Source organism: Macaca nemestrina, chromosome 6 (genome assembly GCF_043159975.1).
Source record: "Macaca nemestrina isolate mMacNem1 chromosome 6, mMacNem.hap1, whole genome shotgun sequence".
Classification (NCBI taxonomy): domain Eukaryota; kingdom Metazoa; phylum Chordata; class Mammalia; order Primates; family Cercopithecidae; genus Macaca; species Macaca nemestrina.
In genome coordinates, this window is record NC_092130.1 from 137,838,620 (window position 1) to 137,860,181 (window position 21,562).

A 21,562-nucleotide genomic window follows, 5' to 3' on the forward strand; every position below is an offset into this window, starting at 1 on the left:
TTCAGAGGACAAAAAATAGCTAAAATTTTACAAATCAAGCCATAGATTACAGTGCATGCTTTAACAGCATACAGGAAACCAAACCATTAAACTAATAAAGATATGCAAAATATGAAACTAGTGGGGTATACATTTTGAGAATAGGAAACAGGAAGAGGATTGTCTGTCTTAAGTTTGTTACAAGGAAAAATTGTCCATTCTTTATTAACTTAAACATAGTTTAAAACTGCTTACAAACATACCTATTTTTATTGTGCTTCACTTTCTTGGATTTTTTGAAAAACTGAAGATTTGTGACAACCCCGTGTAAAGCAAGTTTACTGGTGCCATTTTCCCCAACAGCATGTACTCACCTCATGTCTCTGTGTCACTGTAATTATTGCAATATTTCAAATTTAAATTTAAATTTTTAAATTATCATCTCTTATAATGATCTGTGATCAGTGATTTTTGATGTTACTACTGCAATTGTTTTGGGGTGCCCTGAACCACACCCATAACAAAGAACTTAACTGATAAATGTTGTATGCTTCCTATTCCACCAACCAGCTTTTCTCTCTTCCCTCCCTCCCTCTCTCAAGTCTCTCTATTCCTTGAGAAGCAACAATATTGAAATTAGACCAATTAATAACCTTAAAACAGCCTCTAAGTCTTTAAGTGGAAGAGTCACGTGTCTCGGCCGGGCACGGTGGCTCATGCCTGTAATCCCGGCACTTTGGTAGGCTGAGGCGGGTGGATTCCGAGGTCAGGAGTTCAAGACCATCCTGGCTAACATGGTGAAACCCCATCTCTACTAAAAAATACAAAAAAATTAGCCGGGCATGGTGTCGGGCGCCTGTAATCCCATATCCTCAGGAGGCTGAGGCAGAGAATTGCTTGAACCTGGGAGGCAGAGATTGCAGTGAGCCGAGATCACGCCACAAAAAAAAGTCACATGTCTCTCACTGCAAATCAAAAGGTAGAAGTGATGAAGTCTATGAGAGCAAGGCATATCAAAAGTTGAGAGAGGCCAAAAGCTAGGTCTCCTATGCCAGGTAGTTAAGTTGTGACTGAAAAGGTAAAGTTCTCTAAGGAAATTAAAAGTGCTACACTAATGAACATATGAATGGTAAGAAATCAAAACTGCCTTACTGCTGATATGGAGAAAGAGTGAATAACCTGGATAAAAGATTAAACCAAACAAACATTCCCTTTAGCCAAAGCCTAACCCAGAACTAGGCCCTTTCTTCAGTTCTATGAAGGTTGAGAGAGGTTAAGAAGTTGCAGAAGAAAAGGTAGAAGCTAGAAGAGGTTAACGAAATTTAAGAAGCCATCTCTATAACATAAAAGTGCAATGCGAAGCAGCACATGCTCATGCAGAAGCTGTAGCAAGTTATCCAGAATACCTAGTTAAGATCACTGACGAAGGTGGTTACACTAAACAACAGATATTCAATGTAGACAAAACAGCCTTCTATTGCAAGATGCTATCTAGGACTTTCATAGTTGGGGAGAAGTCAATGACTGGCTTGAAAGCTTTAAAGGACAGGATATCTTTCTTGTTGGGAGCTATTGAAGCTGTTGACTTTCAGTTAAAGCCAATCAGTCATTTATCACTCCAAATCTCCTAGGGTCCCTAAGAATCTTATTACATGTACTCTGCCTGGGCTACAGAAATGGAAGAACAAAGTTTGGTTGACAGAACATCTGTTTACAGCATGGTTTATTGACTATTTTAAGCACACTGTTGAAACCTACTGCTCAGAAGACTCCTTTCAAAATACTACTGCTCAAAAACAAACAAACAAACAATCACAAACAAAATACTACTGCTCACTGACAATGCAGCTGGTCACCCAAGAGTTCAGAGGGAGAGGTACAAGGACATTAATATTGTTTTCAGTCTGCAAACACAACAGCTATTCTGCAGCCCACAGATCAAGAAGTAATTCTGACTTTCCAGTCTTATTAAGAAATACAAGGCCACACCAGAGATGTATGCACGAAGAGGATAAAACCGTGTAAGGACACAGAGAGAAGGTAGCCATCTGCAAGCCAAAAAGAGAGGTCTCAAAAGAAACCAACAGATTGATCTTGGACTTCTAACCTCTAGAACTGTGAGAAAATGAATTCCTGTTGTTAAAGCTAAAAACAAACAAACAAACAAACAGACAACAACAACAAAAACAGGGCTGAGATGGTGGCTCATGCCTATGTTCCAAGCCTAGGGAATGTGATGAAACCACGTCTCTACAAAAAAACAGAAAAATTAGTTGGACACGGTGGCACACATCTGTAGTCTCAGCTACTCAGGAAGCTGAGGCAGAAGGATCACTTGAGTCCAGGAGGTTGAGACTGCAAGTGAGCTATGATGGCGCCACTGTACTCCGGCCTGGGAAACAGAGGAAGACCCTGTTTCAAAGGAGAGAGAGAGGAGAGAAGAGAACAACTATCTTGGAACTAATTACCGGTATAGAAATTGGTTGAAGTTAAAAAACAATGAAGTGGGGGTTCAGTTTGCTTTACGTGCTCAACTGTTCCTCCAATGGGCATATGGTTCAGTAATTTATAACTACTTAAATTACTTATCTCACATCATTTCTAAGGGAAAGACATACAATATAATGTACTTAACTCTATATTCTGCTGTCCAATCCAAAATAAAAAATCTAAGACCTGAGAGGCATATTTAAAGATGTCCAAAGTGGTCTGTGTTGTCCTATTTTCTAAGAGGTAAAAGTCAGTAGGTAATGTTTTGGGTAAAAGAGGTAACTGCGGCTACTTTCACATTCATAGGCTATAAAAGCTACTGATTATCTGCTGGGGTATGGGAAACTGCTATCAAAGTTTGCAAGTTACTTACCAGCGTTTTTGTTTTGTTTTGTTTTTTCTTTGAGATGAAGTTTCGCTCTTGTTGCCCAGGCTGGGGTGCAATGGCACGATCTTGGCTCACCACAACCTCTGCCTCCCGGGTTCAAGGAATTCTCCTCCCTCAGCCTCCCAAGTAGCTGGGATTACAGGCATGTGCCACCACACCTGGCTATTTTGTATTTTTAGTAGAGACAGGGTTTTGCATGTTGGCCAGGCTGATCTTGAATTCCTGACCTCAGCTGATCTACCTGCCTCAGCCTCCCAAAGTGCTAGGATTACAGGCATGAGCCACCATGCCTGGCCACCAACGTTTGTTTATTGTGCTGCTGGTATAACAATCGTTTTGCATAATTAACCCAATTACCACAAATATGTTCACCAACAGACTATTGTTTTCTAAAGACCAAAAATTATAACTATAGGCAGTTTCCAAATATTATATAAAACAGGTAGGTGTCCCTTGGTATATGCGGGGGATTGGTTCATATAGCAAAATCCACGCACATTCAATTCCTGCAGCCGGCCCTGTGGAACCACACATACTAAAAGCTGGTCTTCTACATATATGGGTTTTGCATCCTGGGAATACTATAATTTTGATCCATATTTAGCTGAATGAAATCTGCATATAAGTGGATGCAAGCAGTTCAAACCCATGTTGTTCAAGAGTAGACTGTATATACATATGTTTGAAAACAGAAAGCATTTTCCCAAAAGATTTCATGAACGCCTATTAGTTATCCAAACTAGTACCTTAAAGACTTTTAAATCCATACTGAGCCTTAAGTACAAGATCCCTTTGCTATTCCTGTATTTATTCAGTCCTCGAATACTGACAGTAAGAGTTTGGACAGTGGGGGGATAACATCATCTGAATCTATGTGGTTCCTCAATTTCAAGTGATGTATACCAAGTGATGGTGAGAAACCTATTTTTAAAAACTTTTACCAGAAGCTCTCCAAACTCCAGCATCAAAGAGAAAGATTCTGAATACTGTAGGATATCTATGTTGTATTTACTGTATTAACAGTCTAAACAGCCTTAACCACCACATATAACAAAGACTTGGGAACAAATGTCCAGAAGTCTGACACTTAGCATGCTGTATTAATTGTTCTCTCCATACCCTTGTAATAGTACATTTAGGGACTATCTAAGATTCAATTCGTTGGTGGTAGCTACTGTGTCTGGTGCAGGAGACCTAGTAAAGATTGGGGAGTGGGAGCAAACAAGAGACCTGAGCAAGGTCAGGGACTCTTGAAAGGAAGATGACTGGAATAGGGGATGAATAACTATGTGGGAGAGGCCCTGAGGTAGGTATCCTGGGACATTTCCATCATGCTTGCATGGCTCCCAGGAGAAGTATAAAAACCTTATTCTCCTTAGCTCCCTGGATGTCCGCAAGTCCTGACATATTTGCTGTTGAAAAGGTGGAGAGAGATGGACATATATTACCTACTGTGCCAAAGCAGGTAATTCAATGTACATTAAAAAGTATAAACAAGGGCCAGATGTGGTGGCTCATGCCTGTAATCCCAGCACTGGGAGGCCGAGACGGGTGGATCACAAGGTCTGGAGTTTGAGACCAGCCTGACCAACATGGTGAAACCTCGTCTCTACTAAAAATACAAAAATTAGCCAGGTGTGGTGGTGCAAGCCTGTAGTCCCAGCTACTCGGGAGGCTGAGACAGAAGAATGACTTAAACCCAGGAGGCGGAGGTTACAGTGAGCTGAGATTGGTGCCACTGCACTCCAGCTTGGGTGACACCGAGGGACTCCATCTCAAAAAAAAAAAAAAAAAAAAAGGAAAAGAAGTATAAACATGTCAGGGATTGCATTTTTTTTTTCTTTTTTCTTGAGTTTTGTTCTTGTTGCCCTGGCTGGAGTACAATGCTGTGATCTTGGCTCACTGCAACCTCCGCCTCCCAGGCTCCAGCAATTCTCCTGCCTCACCCTCCCAAGTAGCTGGGATTACAGGCGCCTGCCACCACACCCAGCTAATTTTTTGTATTTTTAGTAGAGACGGGGTTCCACAATGTTGTCCAGGCTGGTCTCGAACTCCTGAGCTCAGGTGATCCACCTGCCTCAGCCTCCCAAAGTGCTGGGATTACAGGCGTGAGCCACCGCACCCAGCCACTTTTTTTTTTTTTTTTTTAAGATGGAGTCTCACTGTCGACCAGGCTGGAGTGCAGCTGCACGATCTCGGCTCACTGCAAGCTCTGCCTCCCAGGTTCAAGCGATTCCCCTGCCTCAGCCTCCGGAGTAGCTGGGACTACAGGTGCCCGCCACCACGCTTGGCTAATTTTTGTATTTTTAGTGGAGATGAGGTTTCACCATGTTGGCCAGGCTGGTCTCAAACTCCTGACCTCAGGTGATCCGCCTGCCTCAGCCTCCCAAAGTGCTGGGATTACAGGCCATGAGCCATGGCGCCCGGCCGTCAGGGATTGCTTGTAAATGTACTCTAAGTAACACAACACAAGAAATGTAAAAATAGAAATGGTGAAGTCTCACTATAAGATTTAATTATTTATAATCTTTAGGAAATAAATCACAAACTATTTTCTCTATTTCTTTAAAAAATACAAAAATTGGACAAGGCATAAAAATAACAATTACTTCCAAAGTTGATACTGATTTGCATTTAAAGCATCAATATTTGAACATGTAATACTATACACAATGTGTACTTAGCCTATACATTAGAGATAATACATTAGATGGCTTCTGAGGCACTATTTTTTAAAAAAGATTTTATATATTTAAATTTGAAGTGCATGTGGGAAAAAAAAATCTTAAGAAAGTATTTGCTAATTACCTGTATGTTTTCGTAGATGTTCTTTAAAATGTCCAAAATGGTCAAACTGTTTCTCACAGTACTGACATACGTGAATTTTTTTCCCAGTTCTTTGCTTCTTACTGACTCCACCTTCTTCAAGGTGGTAACAATTTAGGTGCTGTTTCCATGCGCTCTCTCGAAGATACCGTTTATTGCATATTTCACACTTGAAACTCTCAGTGGAGTGTGATTTCATGTGTTCCTTAAAATGGTAAAACAATTTAAATGAACGGTTACATTTCTCACAATGGAACAAGTCCTTCACATGTGACAGCTGAAGTTCCACAATTTCAATACCTTCTACCTGTTTGCTCGTGGGGTCAGATGGACAGCCATCTTCTTTTATCTGCCCTTTTCTGTCACCTTGACGGTACTTGCTGGTAATATCTGCCAACAGTGCTAGAGCAGAATCATCAGAGGAACCTGTGCTCTGTATGTACTTTACGGATTGCTTGGCAGAAGCCATTTCCTCTAATGTTTCGATGCCTTCATCTTCCACTTCAATGGTGCCTTCGGCAATCTCCACCTCAATTTCAACAGGTTCTGATTCTGCAGATGGCAATGACTCAGTGATAACATTTGAAGTTTCTGCAATCTTCCTTTTTTTGGCCTCATTTTTTCCTGTGGTATTTTCCTCTAATGGAGCTGAATTTTCTTTGTTCCTGAAATACATAATGTAGGGGTTTAAAAAATATAAGAAAATCCCAGCAGGCTTTTTTAAAGAAACTGATAAAGTGGCAATAAAATTTATATCAACAGTTAGAAAACAAGACTGCAGGGCTTATCCTACCTGATTTTAAGACTTACTATAAAGCTACAGTAATTAAGACAACAGTACTGGTGAAAGCATAGACATGAAGATTAATGGAATAAAGTCCATGGAAATAGACCCACGCTTAGTCAACTGATTTTTTTGGGAGGGGAATAAAGGTGCCAGCCAGGTGCAGTGGCTCACACCTATAATCGCAACACTTTGGGAGGCCAAGGCAGGTGGATCACCTAAGGTCGGGAGTTCGAGACCAGCCTGACCAACATGGGGAAACCCCATCTCTACTAAAAATACAAAATTAGCCAGGTGTGGTGGCATGCCTGTAATTCCAGCTACTCAGCAGGTTGAGGCAGGAGAATCGCTTGAACCCGGGAGGCAGAGATTGCGGTGAGCCAATATCGCACTATTGCACTCCAGCCTGGGTGACAACAGCGAAACTCTGTCTCAAAAAAAAAAAAAAAAAAAAAGTTCCAAAGTAATCATTTAACAGTGGTGCTGGAACAAGTATGTGCATGGGAAAAACAAACCTCAACCTTTACCTCATATCATCCATGAAAAGATTCAAAATGGGTCACAGACCTAAATTTAAGAATTATTAAATTTCTAGAAGAAAACAAAGACCTTAGTGACACTGGTTAGTGAAAGATTTCTCATTCTCTCACCCAGGATGGAGTGCAGTGGTGTGATGTTGGCTCACTGTGGCTTCAACCTCTTGGTCTCAAGTGATCCTCCCACCTCAGCCTCTCAAGCAGCTGCGACTACAGATGCATGCCATCACACTCAGCTAATTTTATTTTTCATAGAATTGAGGTCTTACTATGTCACCCAGGGTAGTCTGGGCTCAAGTGATCCTCCTGCCTTGGCCTCCAGAGTGCTAGGATTACAGACATGAGCTACTGTGCCCAGCTGAAAGATTTCATAAACAGCACACAAAAGACAGAAATCAAAACAGCAAAAATTGATAAAATTGATTTCATCAAAATTAAAAACTGCCCTCTGAAATACAGTTAACAAAAAAGCAAGCCACAGACCAGAAGAAAATAGTTGCAAACATTTACCTGTCAAATATCTCTTTTTTTTTTTTTTTTTGAGACGGAGTATCGCTTGTGGCCCAGGCTGGAGTGCAGCAGCACAATCTCAGTTCACTGCAACCTCTGCCTCCCAGGTTCAAGTGGTTCTCCTGCCTCAGCCTCCTGAGTAGCTGGGATTACAGGCTCCCGCCACCATGTCAGGCTAATTTTTGTATTTTTCAGTACAGACAGGGTCACCATGTCGGCCAGGGTGGTCTTGAACTCCTGACCTCATGTGATCTGCCTACCTCGGCCTCCCAAAGTGCTGGGATTACAGGTAAGAGTCACCGTGCCCAGCCTAAAGATCTTATATCTAGAGTAAAGAAAGGATTCTCACAACTCAATAAACACAGTAAAAGACGACACCTGTTGGGAGACAATTCTCCTTGAGTCTCTTCAGTTCCTCACATCTTGTGAACTGAAAACTTTTGTTTTGGACTTTTCAAGAATGTCTGCAGTATAGTATAGTAGAAAAAAGGGCAGGTTTATTGTTCAATATAATAAAGAGAATGCCCCCCCCCACCTCTGGGAAAAAGGTTAGGATGATTGTTTGTAGCCCACTATAAAAAATTTGGGATTCCTAAGCTGGAGATTCGTCAGTTACTACAGAAATCAATCATACGCATTCACCTGGGCCACTCTATGTCACTCTTGTGGGACCTGAGAAGGTAAAACTGGTATAAAAATGAAATTTATACTGCTTGCTATATAGAGAGTAATAAAATCCTTTCTTTCTGACTCAGAAGTCTTGTATCTTCTTCCAACATCCATGACACTGTGGCAGGAAAACTTGCAGGCTTGCAAGTAGAGTAAAATCTCAGATCCCTCATAGCTCTTGCCAGTTTTTTGGCATTGAGAATAAGATATTGGGGAAAAAAAAGGCTTTCTGGAAAAGGAAGGATGAGGCATCACAGAGCAACTGATCAGATTTCAGGGAAATCCACCAGAACCAGCAGCAAACATGTTGACTACATTGTACAGTCAACAAAGCAAAAAATGGCCCTCTACTTTATTGCCTATTATTGTGGGTTGAATTGTGTTTCCACAAAAGGTATGTTGAAGTCTTGGCCCCTAATATCTGTGAATGGGCCTTATTTGGAAATAAGTGTGCACATCTGACCGGGCACTGTGGCTCACTCCTGTAATCCCAGCACTTTGGGAGGAAGAGGCGGGTGGATCAACTGAGGTCAGGAGTTCGAGACCGGCCTGACCAACATGGAGAAACCTCATCTCTACTAAAAATACAAAAATTAGCCGGGTGTGGTGGCACATGCCTGTAATCCCACCTATTTGGGAGGCGGAGGCAGGAGAATTGCTTGAACCCGGGAGGCGGAGGTTGTGGTGAACCAAGATCCCACCATTGCACTCCAGCCTGGGCAACAAGAGTGAAACTCTGTCTCCAAAAAAAAAAAAAAAGTCTGGCGCGGTGGCTCACGCCTGTAATCCCAGCACTTTGGAAGGCCGAGGCAGGCGGATCAACTGAGGTCGGGAGTTTGAGACCAGCCTGACCAACACAGAGAAACCCTGTCTCTACTAAAAATACAAAATTAGCCAGGCATGGTGGTGCATGCCTGTAATCCCAGTTCCTCGGGAGGCTGAGGCAGGAGAATCACTTGAACCTAGGACTTGGAGGCTGTGGTGAGCCGAGATGGCACCATTGCACTCCAGCCTGGGCAACAAGAGTGAAACTCAGTCTCAAAAAAAAAAAAAAGAGATTACTAAGATGAGCCTTAATTCAATACAACTAGTGTCTCTACAAGGAAGAAGAAACCTGGACACAGGAGAAAGCCATTATGAAGACAGAGAAGATGGCAATGGGAAGATGAAGGCAGAGATTGGAGTTCTGCTACCATAAGCCAAGAAACACCTTTTAGCCAGAAGCTAGAAGAGGCAAAAAGGATGCTCCCCCTAGGGTCCTGGGAGGCATCATGGCACTATGAACACCTTGATTTCAGACATTTAGCCTTCAGAACTGAGAAACAACACGTTTCTGTTGTTTAAAGCCACCCAGTTTATGGTACTTTTTTACAGTAGTAGCTTTAGGAAACAAAAGTACCTATAAATGAAGCAAAACTTGGAAGGTGGTTGCAGGAAGAGTACTAGGCAGCAAGTTCAAGAATAGCTGCTGAAATGGTGCCCTGGTTATTGCAAACTCTTCTGTGGGAGAAAGAGAGACTCTTTTATCAATCTGGTACCATGTCTGCCCCATGATTAACAACCATACTAAGATTCATTGGGAAAGGGTGGGTGGGACAGAAGGTTCTGCCTCTTTTCAGACAAGTTACAATAATATGCACCTACAATGAATGTAAAAGAAAGGAAATTTGTGATTGCTATAGGCAGAAGCCAGGTGAGTCACGGCTCTGGCCGGTTCATATGGGAGATGAGGGGAGAACATAATACTTATCAAGGAAGAATGTTAAAACCTGGGCCAGCTTTGGGCTCAGTTCTTCCTGCAGTTTATCATGCCCACCTTTGATTTATTTGGAGAGGACAGTAAAAGGTCTCCAAGATTTTTTTTGCAGTCAAGTCTTGGCTTCTGTAAGGGCCCTCTTTGAGAGATGTATTTGAGATAAACTCCTATGGGAAACCACAGATAAGATATTGAATAGATAGAGCCTTCCAGTCCAATTGGGTTTACAATGCTGATGAAGATCCCACTGGCGAATGAGAAAAGGATCCAAAGTAATATGAATTCTTACAGTCAGTGCTGCTGAAAAGCTCCCTAACCTTTATGTTAAAACCAGGCAAAAGAATAACAACAGGGCAGCGATGTCCAGAATTAAGGTGTAATTTTTTTTTGGTGGGGGTGGAGAGACGAGGTCTCACTATGTTGCTCAGGCTGGTCTCAAACTCCTGAGCTGAAGTGATCCTCCCACCTTGGCCTCTCAAAGTTCTAGGATTACGGGCGTAAGCCACTGCACCCAGCCAGTGACTGAAGAGTGTACTCTTCAGGAATCACCGAAGCTGAAATAGATGAGTGTCAGTAGGGATGACATTACACTGACTGAGGTCACTGGGTGGGCTTAAAACACTGGAGGTTTGTTTAGTCAAGCCACATGCAGCTTCTGTGCTGCTTGAAACCAAAAGTAAATGTGCCTTACTTATTGGCACAGAGTCACCTTTCTCCCTCCACATCTCATCCTCCTCTACCCTCTCCTCTGACTTAGTGCTTTTAGGAGAAAGATAATTAGGAGTGGAGCCAAATTCTCCCTATTCTCAAAGGGGATTGAAAGCAACATACTCAGCCAAGTATACTGGGGAAAACTCAGGAATGGAAGGACTCAAACTTCCATGACTATTTCAGATTAAGGTGCCAAACTCACCATAACCACTTTTCCAAGGGGAAAGGATGGACTTGCATTTTTTAACTGATGGGGTTTGGGCATGGTTCACAGCAGGAAAGGGAAGCTATCTTGACCTTGTGGTACGGCTGATTCTATGTATACTGCTGTTGCTTCAACATGTGAATGTACAGCAGGAAGTGCCTTTATACTTCTTCATCCCGTAAGCACCAGAGGGTATCACCCCAACTGGGAAGAAAAGCTAAGAGAACAGTGGCGCAAACCTCCCTGACATTTGCCACTAGTGGTGAGGTCAGGATTTAGTGCAGTGTCTCTATTCTCTGATGTCTAGTTTATGTTATATTGATATCCTATTGATTGGTAAGTCAGAAGTCTCAGTCTCAAAGGCCCTGAACTGCAATGTTATCACACCTCCATCAGCAGGGGTTGCTGATAAACCCCAGCAAATTTCAGAGGCCTACTCATCAGGTAAAGTTTATAAAGATAGATTCATAACACTCCATCCAACAAAGAAAAACTGTTTCTTCTCCTACCTTCCTCCCAACAAAAATAAAGCCCAGCATCCTATTGGACTCTCTGGGTAGCTGGGCAGTATGTGCCTTACTTAGGCATTCTACTTTCTCCTTTCTATCAGCTAACCTGCAAACAAATCAGCAACCTCTAAGTGGGGCTCCAACCAACAGGCTGCTTTGGAAGTTAACCATCGAACTGCAGTGCATTCTCTCTACCTTTAGGGCATCACAACGCTAATGAACCCTTTGAGCTACTAGTCTGAACCCGATGCTTTTGTAGATTAGAGCTTCTGGCAAAAGGAGGCAGTCTCTACCCAAAGGTTATTCCTTGGGTTTTGGACTTGCTGAACCCTGACACAGCTCCCAAGGTACACCAAATCTGAGGAAAAAAAATTAGTTTGCTTTTGGGCTCTTGTTGAAACTGATCCCTAACCACCCATGCAGGTCTTGAGGTTCTCCAGCCTGATATTCCCATCTGGGGGTGAGTCAACTCAGACTTCATGACTAACAAGGTATGAGAAATGTCCACCAAGTTTCACTTGTCAAATAGAAATGGTATACTTAAGAAAGCAGTGGACCCCTTGGCCATCATGAAAAAGTAGCAGCTGCCCAACTGTTGCCCAAAGCAAAGTCACCAGATTAATGGAGGCCTTAATTCACTGATGGCTTGGCTAAGCTGAAATTTGATGGTATTCACTGGGCTGCTGCAAGTGCTCAGCCTCTGCACCAACAATGAAAACCCAAAGCAGACATGGTCACTCTGCTCAGTGGGCAGAACTCAAGGCTGTCCTCATGACTCTGGTCAACATTCCCCCAAATTAACCTTGCTATATTTTTACTGGCACTTACGTTGTTGCCAATGGTCTAGCTGTTTAGTCTGCTACTTGGAAGACTTGGCAGATTAAAGACATCCACGCCTCTGGGGCCAAAACTGTAGAAAAAATAGCAGCTGTTGCCGGAACTATCTGGGTCACTCATTTAGATGTGCATAAGCGACTATTCTCTAATGAGACCAACTGGAATCAAGCTGCTAACCAAGCCTGCACTGCCCAGATTGCCACTAACGAAGTCTAGAGCCAACATTATTCTGGATATGGTAACACATCCACCACCATCAGAGACTGGGCACAAATTAGAGGACCCTATGTTTCTTATGCAGAAGTTTGCCACTGTTACGTCAGACTTGTGACACCTGTTACAGCGTGGCCTGCTTGTCTCATAGTGAAGGATCACATAATACAGAGCACTGTCTCTGACTGTTCCTTGCAGACTGACTATACTGGAGCTGTGACCCCAATGCAGGGCTGTCAGTGGTGCTTCACCACTGCTGACATTTCTGACACTTTTTTTTTTTTTTTGAAACGGAGTCTAGCTCTGTCGCCCAGGCTGGGGCGCCATGGCGCGATCTCAGCTCACTGCAACCTCCACCTCCCTGGTTCAAGCAATTATGCCTCAGCCTCCCAAGTAGCTGAGATCACAGGTACACGCCACTATACCTGGCTAATTTTTTTGCATTTTTAGTACAGACAGGATTTCACTATGTTGGTCAGACTGGTCTCAAACTCCTGACCTCAGGCAATCTGCCCACCTCAGCCTCCCAAAATGCTGGGATTACAGGCGTGAGCCACCCCACCCCGCCATGGTGACATGCTGACACTTCTTTAGGTTAAACTGTTGCTGTTCCAGTCTCATCAGCTGGTTCTGGCCACACCACTATGGCTCTTGAAACTAATCTATGCCTTATGTTCACCTTTCTAGACCATCTGCAGTCTGATAATGGTTCAGCTTTATCATATACACAAAAATGACCACAAAAGCTAATCAATAATTGGTTAATAGTCAAGGTAATGATGGACCTTTCATGCTACCATCCATAGATACTGAGTATCTTGTTGAGTATGGCAACAGCATTCTCAAACACTGACTCAAAATGATTTCTGACTCTACTTCCCTCACATCCTCTTTGTCCAAAAATCTGAGTAAAGCAGTTTGATCATTGAATTTAGTTGTCCCTAGAAAGGGATCATGTCTTCTTGGCTACTTCCTGGATAATGATGAAGACAGAAGGCGAGGGAAGTAATATAAACCTAATCTGAAAAAGCAGGATTCTGTGCCCTGAACATCCTTTTTTTTTTTGAGATGGAGTTTTGCTTTTGTTGCCCAGGCTAGAATGCAATGGCACGATCTTGGCTTACTGCAACCTCCGCCTCCCAGGTTCAAGGGATTCTCCTGCCTCAGCCTCCTAAGTAGCTGAGATTACAGGCATGTGCCACGACACCCAGCAAATCTTGTATTTTTTTTTTTTAGTAAAGACGGGATTTCACCGTGTTGGTCAGGCTGGTCTCGAACTCCTAACCTTAGGTGATCCACCCGCCTCAGATTCCCAAAGTGCTGGGATTACAGGCATGAACCACTGCGCCTGGCCCGTCGTGAACATTCTTGAACATTTTCTTTTCCCCAACAATAATCCTGGAACAGCCTGGTACCTTTTAAAGGTGACAGTCTGGTCAAAACCAGGCTTAGGAAATTCGAACTTCATTCTAGTTTGGCCATCTGGATTCTCTTAATGGAGTGACATCATTTTATAGGAATACTGACCACTTGGATTGAATTCACTGCTTGCCAAGTACACTCACTTATAACAGCCCATGTGAGCCAAAGTGGGAAACATAATGGGTCTCTAAGTTTTAAATGTCCTTGCCCTTCTTGTATCTGACCATACCAGATGAAAGGTCTGGATAAGAGGAGGGGATGACTGGAAAAGAGGTGAAGGAGGAATGACAATCTTGACATCTAGGGAGAGAAACATCTTACAACTCCAGAAGATATGGGGCAGGAGGGACAATAATCTTTGTCAAGCTGGGCGTGGTGGCTCACACCTATAATACCAGCACTTTGGGAGGCTGAGGCGGGAGGATCGTTTGAGTCCAGGATTTTAAGAACAGCCTGGAGAACATAGTAAGACCCCATCTCTACAAAAAACTATAAAAGATTAGCTGGGCATGGTGGCACATGTCTACAGTCGCAGCTCTGCTGGGAGGCTGAGGTGTGAGGATCATTTGAGCCTGAGAAGTTATAGCTGCAGTGAGCTGTGACTGCACCACTGCACTACAGCCTGGGTGACACAGTGAGACCCTGTCTCCAAAAACAAAACAAACCTACTTTGTCTTTCAGAACTGCTCCTAGAACCTTTCAAATTAAGAAAAATGCTCAGTTGCAAGTCTCTCCAACGGCTACAAGCATTTTTAAACTGACTGCTGTGTTTGCCATTCCCTGCCAAGTTGTTTCCCTTAACTTTACCAACATGTCTTCTAAAAACAGCTGGGGATGACTCCTGTGTGTCAGAGGCAAAACACCATGCTCCACTACCATTCTCATAGGTGAGATCAGTCCATGAGGTGGACAGCTACTACTTAACTCAGCTGGCATTCAGGAGCTTGTGATAAATAGGACAGACTCGCCTGGGCGTGGTGGCTCGTATCTGTAATCCCAGCACCTTGGGATGCCAAAGCCGGCAGATCACTTGAGGTCAGGAGTTCGAGACCAGCCTGGTCAACGTGGTGAAACCCTGTCTCTACTAAAAATACAAAAGTTGGGGAGGGGGGCGGGGGGAGGGATTGCACTGGGAGTTATACCTGATGTAAATGACGAGTTGATGGGTGCAACACACCAACATGGCACAAGTATACATATGTAACAAACCTGCACATTATGCACATGTACCCTACAACTTAAAGTATAATAATAATAAATAAATTAAAAATAAATAAATAAAATTAAAAAAAATAATAATAAAATACAAAAGTTAGCTCAGCCTGGTGGCACGTGCCTGTAGTCCCAGCTACTGGGGAGGCTGAGGCAGGAGAATCGCTTGAACCTGGAAGGCGGAGGCAGTGAACCAAGATCGCGTCATTGCACTCTAGGTTGGGCGACAGAGTGGGACTCCATCTCAAAAATAAATAAATAAATAAATAAATAAATAAATAAAAATAAATAGGACTGTCCTGTCCTCACAGTCTCTCCAAAAACCAGAACTAGACTCAATCATTCTAATTGAACTGGGAAAGGAGACTACATTAGAGGCCATGTCAATCTGTGCCTCTACACTGATGCAGGTCCTACTTTGGAAGCATGTACAATTGCAAACAGTACTTTCCTTTCAGGGTTCCTATGTGCCCCTGGGACTGTGCTTGTGTGGAAGCCAGGTACTAATTTCCTTGCCTCAAAAAAATACAATGCCTTGCAAGGCGCAGTGGCTCACGCACGTAATCCCAGCACTTTGGGACTCCAAGGCAGGTGTGTCACCTGAGGTCGGGAGTTCGAGACCCATCTGACCAACATGGGGAAACCCCAACTCTGCTAAAAATACAAAAATTAGCAGGGCGTAGTGGCAGGTGCCTGTAATCCCAGCTGCTAGGGAGGCTGAGGCAGGAGTACTGTTTGAGCCCGGGAAGCAGAGGTTGCAGCAAACTGAGATGTGTCACTGCACACCAGCCTGGGCGACAGAGCGAGACTCCATCTCAAAAAAACAAAACAAAACAATGACTTACACCTAAGAGGTGGTTATAGGAGACCATCAAGTGTTTAAGGAAGACCAAGCAGCCCTTGGGTGACTGTGGAAGTCTCATTTAAGGATACTCTTGGTTAGAAATTCTCAAAGGGATGCTTCCTAGAGTAATAACTGACTTATTTATGCACATCCTGTGGGAAGTTTTCCCTAACAGTAGGAGTAATCCAATTAAAAAAGTGGTACGACATTGTGCATGACTTAAGCTGATGTGTACACTGTTACTGCTTGGGCTCTGGAAGGCATTTATGTCAGCTTCAAGCCACTGGGGGGCCAGGTTTGTCATGAATGATAAACTTGCCCTAGTAGACATCCTCCCGATGGGACAATGCGGAGTCTGTAATTGTAACTGTAAAACATCTTGCTATACTTAATGCCCAGGGCTAAGTGGAAAATTCAATACAGAAACTGAAAAAGAAAGTCACCTGTTTTTCTAGAGATTTGTTCAGTTGATTGAGTCCAGGATGAACCTTAGTGGGGTGGGTGCATGATTAAGGTCAACAGGGCAGGGTGGCCAAATCCTGCTGCTTAAAGTTCTGTTGACTTCAATAAATCCTTAAATAAATCCACTATGAGAAAAACTGAATGGATTAGGTCTTGGTCCCTGTGTTGTTTGTTTGTTTTTGGGACAGAGTTTTGCTCTTGTTGCCCAAGCCAGAGTGCAATGGCGCAATCTCAGTTCACTGCAGCCTCAGCAATTCTCCTGCCTCAGCCTCCTGAGTAGCTGGGATTACAGGCATGCATCACCACGCCCAGATAATTTTTTTGTATTTTTAGTAGAAATGGGGTTCCAGCACGTTAGCCAGGCTGGTCTCGAACTCCTGACCTCAGATAATCCACCCGTCTCAGCCTCCCAAAGTGCTAGGATTATAGGCGTGAGCCACCGTACCCAGCCAGGTCCTGGTCCATATGATCAGATTACTCAGAGTGGCTAAAGAAAGTGATGTACTTATGGGGAAAATTCAGTACCAGCCAGGATAATACAGAAACAAGGATATGGAACAAGACAACTCTCCATGGATCCTCATGTTTCTGCATGTCTTATAAACTAAGACACTGAGAGCCTTTTATTTTGGACTATCTTTTCAAAGTTGTCTGTATAGCAAAGGACTTTGGAAAACAGAGCCCATCCTCTTCCAGAGTGGAGAGTAGGTTTATTTATTGTCCAGTATAATAATGTTTCTTCTACAGGAAAGGTTAGGCAGGTTTGCTTGCAGCTCATTATAAAAGATTTGGGTTTCCTAAAGCTCAGAATTCCTCAATTGTGATGCAAACAACTGTGAGCACAGTACACGCCTAGGCCACTGTGTCACCCCTGTGGGATGAGGGGGACAGGGAACAAGAAAAACTGATACAAACATGGAACTCATGCTGCTTTCTTTGCTCTAAGTAATCAAGTCCTTTTCTCTCTGACTCAAGAGTCTCATGTCTCTTGCCGGCAACCATGATAAACTGTTGGTTAAAAAGTTACTACCTTGCAAATAGGATAAAATCTCAGACCCCCGCAATGTTGCCCCCACCCAGTTCTTGACAATAACCCCATTTTAAAAAATAGGCAAAAGATCTGATCAGGCACCTTGCCAAGGAATACAAACAGATGGCAAAAAAGCACATTAAAAAATATCCAACACCATTAGTCATTAGAGATATGCAAATTTAAACCACCATATACCCACCAGCCCGGCTAAAATAAAAAAGCCCAACCATATCAAGTATTAACAAGGCTGTGAAAAACTGGAGCATTCATAGGCTGCAGAATGGAATGTAGAATGGCACAACCATTTTTGAAAGAGTCTGGCAGTATCTTAAAATATTAAGCATATATTTACCATACAAGCCAGCTATTCTACTAAGAGGTATCTACCAAGAAAAATGAAAGCATATATCCAAACACTTGTTACACAAACATTCATAGCCACTTTATTTGTAATAGCCAAACATTGGAAACAACCTAAATGTCTGTCAACAGGTGAGTCAACAAATTGTGATATAGCCATACAATGGAATACTTAGCAGGAAAAAGGAATGAACTACTTATACACACACTAATATACATTAATTTATTTATTTTTTGATCCACCCGCCTCGGCTGCCCAAAGTGCTGAGATTATAGGCGTGAGTCACCGTGCCCAGTCTTTTTTTTCTCCCTCTGTCTCCCAGGCTGGAGTGCAATGGCACGATCTCGGCTCACTGCAGCCTCTGCCTCCCAGGTTCAAGCAATTCTCGCTCAGCCTCCCAAGTAGCTGGGATTACAGGCATCTGCCATTATGCCCAGCTAATTTTTGTAGAGATGGGGTTGTGCTATGTTGGCCAGGCTGCTCTTGAACTCCTGACCTCAAGCGATCTGCCCGCCTCGGCCTGCCAAAGTGCTGGGATTACAGGCGTGAGCCACCACACCCAGCATGAATTTCAAAATAATTATGATAAGTGAAAGAAATCAGACAAGCACTACCATACTATTAACGTGTACATAAAATTGTAGGGATGAAGATAGGAATAGGAAGAGAGGAATAGATTACAAAATTACACAAGGCAACTAGAGAGTGATGGGCAGTTTATTACATATTATACCTTATTAAAGTTTTAAAAATATTAATACTACAATAACACACCACTATATATCCAATTAGAATGACTAAAGCAGGAATCAGTAAACTCTGGCCTAACAGTAGTAGCATGTTTTATGTCAACAAAGTTTTATTAAAACATAGCTACATCCATTCATTTACATACTGTCTATAGCTGTCTTGCTACAACAGCAGATCTGAATAACTGCAACAGAGACTATATGGCATTTAAGTCTAAATATTTATGTCCCTTTAATAAAATGTTTGCCATCTCCTGACCTAAAGTTTAAAAAAATCTTGACAATATCAAGTGCTGGTGAAGATAGGGCATAAGTAGTTGTGTTGCACACAAATATGTAAATGGATAAAACCACTTTTTTATTTTGAGACAGGGTCTCGTTCTGTTGCACAGGCTGGAGTACGGCGGCATGATCACTGCTCACTTGCAGCCTCAACCTCCTGGGCTCAAGCAATCCTCCTACCTCAGCTCCCCAAGTAGCTGAGACTACAGGCATGTGCCACCACACCTAGCTAGTTAAAAATTTTTTTTTTTTTTTTGTAGAGACAAGGGTCTCACCATGTTGCCCAGGCTAGTCTTGAACTCCTGGGATCAAGGTATGCTCCTGCCTTAGCCTTCCAAAGTACTAGGATTACAGGCATGAGCCACCATGCCCAGCACAAAAAACCTTTTTTTTTTTTTTTTTTTTTTTTTTTGAGAAAAAAAAAAGTGCTCTTGTCGCTCAGGCTGGAGTGCAATGGCACGATCTTGGCTCACTGCAACCTCCGCCTCCCAAGTTCAAGCAATTCTCCTGCCTCAGCCTCCCAAGTAGCTGGGATTACAGGTGCCCACCACCACACCCAGCTATTTTTTTGTATTTTTAGTAGAAATGGGGTTTCACCATGTTGGTCAGGCTGGTCTCAAACTGCTGACCTCAGGCAATCCACCCACCTCAGCATCCCAGAGTGCTGGGATTAAAGGCATAAACCACCACGCCCAGTCATTAAACCACTTTTTAAAAAACTGACAAACTGTCTTCCAAAGTTAAACATACACATACCAAACAACTAAGCTCTATTCCACTTCTAGATATTTACTAAGAGAAATGAAAGCATATATCCACTCAAAGAGTTGTATACAGCAGCATTATTCTAATAGACAAAAACTAAAAAAAACTACCCAAAAGTCATCAGATAAACAAATTGTAGTATACTCACCCTGTGGAATACTACTCAGCAATGAAAAGGAACAAAATAACACCTACAACCACCTGGACAAATCTCTAAAACACACTGCTAAGGTAAATAAAGTCAAATATGAACTTTGTACGGTACACTATAGAAAAACTAGTGATAAAAATCAGATCAATGATTGCCTGGGGCTAGAGATCAGGATCAACTGCAAAGAATCATGAGACAAGCTTCTAGAATGATAAAAGTGTTCCCCAATCTTGATTGTGGTGGTATCTTTATCACTGTACATATATATATATATATTTTCAGATGGAGTCTCTTTCTGTCATCCAGGCTGGAATGCAATGGCGTGATCTTGGCTCACTGCAACCTCTACCACCTGAGTTCAAGCAATTCTCCTGTCTCAGCCTCCTGAGTAGATGGGACTGCAGGCGCACACCACCACACCTAGCTATTTTGCATTTTTAGTAGAGTAGAGACAGGGCTTCACCATATTGGTCAGGCTGGTCTCGAACTCCTGACCTCAGGTGATCTGCCTGCCTCGGCCTCCCAAAGTGCTAGGATTATAGGCATGAACCACTGCGCCCAACTCATACACAGTTTTGTTTTTTGTTGTTGTTGTTGAGACACAGTCTCGCTCTATCGCCCAGGCTGGAGTGCACTGGCACAGTATCGGCTCACTACAAGCTCCGCCTCCCAGGTTCATGCCATTCAACTGCCTCAGCCTCCTGAGCAGCTGGGACTATAGGCGCCTGCCACCACGCCCAGCTAATTTTGTTTTGTATTTGTAGTAGAGACAGGGTTTCACCACGTTAGCCAGGATGGTCTCGATCTCCTGACCTCATGAACCGCCGCCTCGGCCTCCCAAAGTGCTGGAATTACAGGCGTGAGCCACCGTGCCCCGCCATACAGTTTTAAGTAAACAATAATGTAATTTCAGCAAAGCAAAATGAGGTCCTAATTTTTTTTTCGGTGTCGTTCAAAAGGTTTACCCTACATTTCAAAAATAATTCTATAATACATATGTGACAAGCGTACCTTACGCACCTTCTGTATTTGCAAAATAGTCATACAATTGCCTTAAGTAGTCCAGCTAAATTAATTTTTATTCCTGAATTGTTTAGCCTGTTAAATCATGTCTTCCTAAGGTCCCATAAAGCCCTTGGTTATTGCTTTTGTAGTCATTCCTTTGATGACATTTATTTGCTCCATTAATATGAAATTAATTAATGGAGAAACACTCCAATACCAATTCTACCATAACTTTCCACTTAAGGATCAACTCATGGTATAATCAATTGGAAGATATTTTAAATGACAAACTCAACTTGTCTGGTATCAGTAACACAAATAACTACAAGAATTTATTAACAGTTGAAACTAACTGTTAACTCTTGCTTGGCCACTCACTTTTGAAGGGAATTCCTATTTGAAATATATTAAAATAAGGAAAAAAATTGGGCATCTTATGTTGAAAAAGTACGGTTTTTGTTCTTTTCAAGTACAAGTGTTGAGGTAAATTGTAAACTACTTCTTTTTTGGTTTGTTTGTTTTGAGATGGAGTCTCACTCTATCACCCAGGCTGGAGTGAGTGGTGCGATCTTGGCTTACTGCAACCTCTGCCTCCCGGGTTCAAGCTATTCTCCTGCCTCAGCCTCCCAAAAACTGGGATTACAGGTGCATGCCACCATGTCTGGCTATTTTTTGTATTTTTAGTAAAGACAAGGTTTCACCATTTTGGTCAGGCTGGTCTCAAACTTCTGACCTCAAGTGATCCACCTGCCTCAGCCTCCCAGAGTGCTGGAATTACAGGTGTGAGCCACTGCACCTGGCTATAAACTACTTCTTAACCAGTTTTCTTATGCTTGTCTTAACTATAGGTATGACCTACTGAA

The 21,562-nt window shown here is 42.7% G+C and overlaps 1 protein-coding gene across 13 annotated transcripts in view; it reads right to left on the reverse strand.

Moving 5' to 3' along the window:
• The window catches only part of LOC105487475 (zinc finger protein 131), a 54,497-nt gene that overhangs the window by 8,666 nt on the left and 24,269 nt on the right, over positions 1-21,562 (reverse strand). For 7 of the 13 annotated variants that reach the window (XM_011750929.3, XM_024794649.2, XM_011750925.3 and 4 more), the window contains one exon: positions 5,666-6,348. In XM_011750929.3, coding sequence (XP_011749231.1) covers positions 5,666-6,348 — 683 coding nt within the window. The remainder of the gene's footprint in view (positions 1-5,665; positions 6,349-21,562) is intronic. The other 6 variants (XM_024794650.2, XM_011750931.3, XM_011750932.3 and 3 more) reach the window with 2 other exon arrangements.